This window comes from Bombus pyrosoma, unplaced genomic scaffold, assembly GCF_014825855.1.
Source record: "Bombus pyrosoma isolate SC7728 unplaced genomic scaffold, ASM1482585v1 HiC_scaffold_4727, whole genome shotgun sequence".
Lineage (NCBI taxonomy): Eukaryota > Metazoa > Arthropoda > Insecta > Hymenoptera > Apidae > Bombus > Bombus pyrosoma.
In genome coordinates this window covers 720616-725556 of record NW_025219987.1, presented here as the reverse complement: position 1 = coordinate 725556, position 4941 = coordinate 720616, and the positions used below count along the sequence as shown (strand labels likewise).

At 47.3% G+C, this 4941-nt stretch overlaps 1 protein-coding gene across 1 annotated transcript; it reads left to right on the top strand.

Annotated features, from left to right (window-relative positions):
* Nucleotides 1–1503: 1503 nt before the first annotated feature.
* Nucleotides 1504–3280, top strand: LOC122577544. Its single transcript, XM_043748871.1, has 3 exons — nucleotides 1504–1568; nucleotides 1966–2395; nucleotides 2507–3280. The coding sequence occupies exons 1-3, from the start codon at nucleotides 1504–1506 to the stop codon at nucleotides 3278–3280; spliced, it is 1269 nt and encodes a 422-aa protein (XP_043604806.1).
* Nucleotides 3281–4941: the final 1661 nt, after the last annotated feature.

Below are 4941 nucleotides of genomic sequence, written 5' to 3'. Positions count from 1 at the left end.
TGTACATCTACTTGTACCAAATATCTTATAATTTCTGCATTCATTTTCAGAATCATTTCAGATTTTAAAAATATAATTATGTCAAATTAGTTCGATGTCATCATAGTATTAATGAAATTTGAAAATGTTTCGTATAATATGCGTATGTAATCATAAAAGGTATATCAATACTTTCAGAAGCCACGGTATAAAAGTGAAAGAACAAAATAAATTGACACGTTCTAATTATTTTCTTCACTTTGCGTCAATGTTTCGAGAGGAATACAGTTCATTTCTTCAGATCTGCCCAAGTTACGATTAGAATACTATCGGAAACCGTGGAACTATAAGTATGCCATCCAATAATCAGTGTTAAAGTTTTTTTTAATATGACCTACATAAATTGGTAGTTAAAGATAAGTTTGAATCGATCGATAGACGAATTTAAAATTGGAATAATTTGGTGCGATGAACGTGATTGCTAAGTCTTCTCCACGGTCGTCTCCCAAGTCGTCTCCCCGGTCGTCTTCCCGGTCGTCTCACCGGCCGTCTCCCCCGCCGTCTTCTCGGTCGTCTCACCGGTCGTCTCCCCGGTCGTCTCACCGGTCGTCTCCCCGAGCGTTGCCCCGAACGTCACCCAAACGCGAACCTCGGCCAACCCGAACTCAGACAACCGGATCAAAGGTATCGTCTACTCCTCAGCGACAAGAAAGGAAATGACTACCTCGGACGACTTTAATTGGGACCGAATCACAGAGAACCGAATTACTGACCTCGGTTCACTCTCAACCATTGCAACACGATCTCTTAGTCACGGCCCAGGTCAATACAGAAAACAATAAGAGTCAACCATTCCGTTGTAGAGCTCTGCTAGACACCGGCTCTAGCATGAATTTCATCACCGAAAAACTCGCTCATTCATTGAAACTCAACCAACGGAAATGTTCGGTCCCAATCGGAACTCTCGACGCGTTATCGACGACCTCGAAACGCTACGTCACGGCCACGATCACTTCAATTGACGGCGCATACGAACGCACATTGACGTTCCTGGTCATCCCAACCATATCAACTTGGATCCCAGATCAACCCGTAGATCGCTCAACAATGCAAATACCAAGGAATCTTCAACTAGCCGATCCAAGATTCCATAGACCTGCTCCGATCGAAATATTGTTGAGCGCCGGACCAACATTAGCTTCACTCTGCGTTGGTCAACTTGACATTACTAAATCAAACGGGCCCGACTTGTGCCTGCAAAAAACGCGTTTCGGATGGGTCATCGGGGGGAGCCCAGGCTCGCAGTCATCAGCACATACGTTCCACGCCTCCACGACGGCTTTACAGGCGGACCTCGCCCGCTTTTGGGAAATCAACTAAGGACCGCCCACTCCACACATTTCGGAAGCGGAACAACAATGCCAGGAGCATTTTCGAAATCACGTTCAACGCACCAACGAAGGGCGATACATTGTCGCTCTCCAATTTAACAAAACAACTCCTTCACTTGGATCCTCCAAGGCCATGGCGATGATGCGACTCACATCTTTCAACAATTCGATGAACAATTCGAAGCCAACCATCACGTCGTAATACGAGAATACCTGGAATTAGGACACATGTCGAAGATTACCACGGACCACTCCACGGATATTTCCAACTGATATTTTCTGCCACATCACGGCGTGATCAAAGAGTCCAGCCAAACGACGAAACTCCGAGTCGTATTTGACGGATCGGCACCAACCACCACCGGAGTTTCCTTAAACGATGTACTTCTCACGGGACCGAAACTACAAGAGGACTTATTTTTCATTCTCCTAAGATTTCGCTCCCACCAATACGTCCTTACAGGCGATATTGAAAAAATGTATAGACAATTTCTTGTGCGTCCAGAGGATCGAAAATTCCAGCAAATTTTGTAGCCTAACACTAATGGAGAAGTTGACTTCTATCAACTTAACACAGTGACGTTCGGGCTTTCAGCAGCGCCATATCTAGCCATACGGTGCCTCAAACAATTGGCGGACGACGAGGGACATCGGTATCTACGAGCGGCGATAGTCTTACAGCGAGATTTCTACGTCGAGATGTTCTCACAGAAGTTGATACAAAGGTCGCGGCACAATCATTGAGAACGAAACTCACAGAACTGCTCAAACTAGCCGGTTTGAACATTCGAAAATGGGCGTCGAACGACCGAGAGCTGCTACAAGGACTTTTCCAACAGGACGTAAACAATGAATTACTTCTAGGCGAATCTCAAACTTTAAAAACTCTGGGCGTTGTTTGGAATTCTTCTGACGATTCGATCCTATATTCCGTTAAAATCAGTTCTACCGTCTCCCGAATCACGAAAAGAATAATCAGCGCCGAAATCGCCAAGATCTACGATCCAGTTGGATTCCTTGCGCTAGTGATCATTCGAACTAAGATGCTACTCCAACGACTTTGGACATTAAAAATCGATTGAGACGAATCTTTTCCGGCTGACTTGCATACAGAGTGGAATGAATACTATACGCAGCTGCCACTACTGAACAACGTAAGATTTCCACGCAAAACCATAATCAAGTCTGCAGTCGAAATTGAGTTACACGGATTCTGTGACGCCAGCGAAAGGGCGTATGGGGCATGCATTTACCTAAGCACCATCACTCCAGATAGTCAAGTCTGGACACGACTCCTCACGGCAAAATCAAAGGTGGCTCTGCTCAAACCACAAACCATTCCAAGGCTGGAACTCAGTGGAGCACTTCTTCACGCATCATTGACCACCACGGCCCTTCAAGTCCTTCAAGCACAACCAAATAATATTTCTCGGACTGTTTACTGGTCGGACTCTACCATCGTCCTTCATTGGATTAACACGTCACCCTATACGCTGAAAACCTTCGTCGATAGTGTGGCAGAAATTCAAAGGAAGACTCACACCTCAGATTGGCGTCATATTCCTACCATGGCCAAACCAGCGGATCTCATATCACGAGGGCAAACGCCCGAAGACTTTTTACGATTAACCATTTGGCAATATGGACCGGAGTGGCTACAACAATCTGAAAAATACTGGCCGACGTGGAACCCGGTATTATCACCAATCGAAATACCGGGACAAAAGAAGGCAACCTGTCTGACCGTGACTCCCGCCGACCACAGTCTGCTGGAGAGATTCTCCTCTTGGCCTAAGCTAATCAGAATTACCGCTCGTTGCCTCCGATGGAGACAAAAACAGGATCGAGGAAGACCTCTAACTACACATGACTTAATTAGTGCGCATAACAAACTTGTCCAGTCATTATAAATTTGTTATTTTCCAGATGAGATTCGTATTCTCCGAGCTGATCGAAATTCTGCAGTGAAGGGGAAGCTACAACGGCTCAATCAATTTCTGGACAAGAACGGAATGTTGCGAGTCGGAGGCCGTCTCACTCACTCAACAATGCCTTTCACTCAGAAACACCCAATCATTCTACCAAAGTCTTCCGTTACAGCACTTATGATCGAGCATGAGCACCTCCTAAACCTCCACTCCGGAACTCAAGCTACGTTATATGCCTTATTGGCCTATCGACGGCCGTAGTCAGGTTTGGAGCACGCTGAAGCAGTGCGACCGTTGCTGCAGAGCCAATCCACCTCCTGTGGATTATGTCATGGGCGATCTCCCAGCCGCACGGATAACAGAATCTCGGCCGTTGACGAACGTCGGAGTCGACTATTGCGGACCCTTTTACATCAAAGAACGGAAGGACCGCAACCGACGTAAAATCAAGGTATACGTAGCAATCTTTGTATGTCTTGCAGTTAAAGCAGTCCACATCGAGCTGGTCAGCGACCTCACTAGCGAGGCCTTCATTGCTGCTCCGCGAAGATTCATTGCTCGCCGGGGATTCTGTCTAACAATATACTCAGACAACGGTACCAATTTCGTTGGCGCCAACAACGAACTACGAGAGCTCCGAAACCTCCTGCAGTCTGACGATCACGAGGTAAAGGTTCAGTCTTTTTTAGCCGACCGATGAATCGAATGGCGCTTCATTCCGCCCAAATCACCCCACTTGGGCGGGTTATGGGAGGCTGCAGTGAAATCCTTCAAACGACAGCTCAGACGTGTCGCAGGTAACGAGCTCCTCACTTTCGAAAATATGAACACAGTTACCATTGAGATCGAGGCTATACTGAATTCCCGTCCGCTTACTCCAATATCCACAGATCCACACGATCTCCTTGTCCTCCGGTCACTTCCTCATCGGAGACGCATTAACTAGCATTCGAGAACGAGATTTCAGGGATACTCCATCCAATCGTCTCTCCAGTTGGCAACACCTCCAGAAAATCAAATAACATTTCTGGCGCCGTTGGTATCGAGTGTATCTCAACGAGCTAAACATCCGAAACAAATGGAGCAAGGGCAGTCACGGCATACGAGAAGGCACCATCGTCATTCTCAGAGAAGACAACGTTCCCCCAATGCAGTGGCCATTGGACAGAGTCATCAAGGTACAACTCGGCGCAGACGGCATCATACGGACGGCCACCGTCCGAACGGCAACGAGCACACTGGATAGGAGCATCAAGCGGATGGTACCACTACCGAGCAGATCGACACCAGAGGACACCGACGCCATCATCAACAGTAAGGAATTTTAGAAGAGATCCACCTCACAGCACCACATCACATCATTTGATCGGTACCCTCTCAACGGGGGGAGTATGTTACGCCACGAGGCTTACCATAGACCGTTGTTCCTGGCCGTCGCTTGTGGCATTGCGGTGTCGCGGGCGAGCTGTCTCGGTCAGCCCGACAAATATACAATGTAGCGGCCAACAACAAACAGAGCGAGTTCCAGAAACGTCTATTCGTTCCGTTATTTTGAATAAACTCATAAGGTGACACGTGTGATCATGGCGTGATCGGTGGCGTGTCCCGAGCATGGAGGGGATCGCCTACCATAGAACACAAAG

Bases quoted from the DNA above. Each gene is read 5' to 3' on its own strand.
- LOC122577544 (XM_043748871.1), top strand. From the start codon at position 1,504: ATGGCGATGATGCGACTCACATCTTTCAACAATTCGATGAACAATTCG. The intron at 1,569-1,965 runs GTAATACGAGAA...TCGGGCTTTCAG, and splicing joins TCGAAGCCAACCATCACGTC to CAGCGCCATATCTAGCCATA. The intron at 2,396-2,506 runs GTGATCATTCGA...TACTATACGCAG, and splicing joins CAGTTGGATTCCTTGCGCTA to CTGCCACTACTGAACAACGT.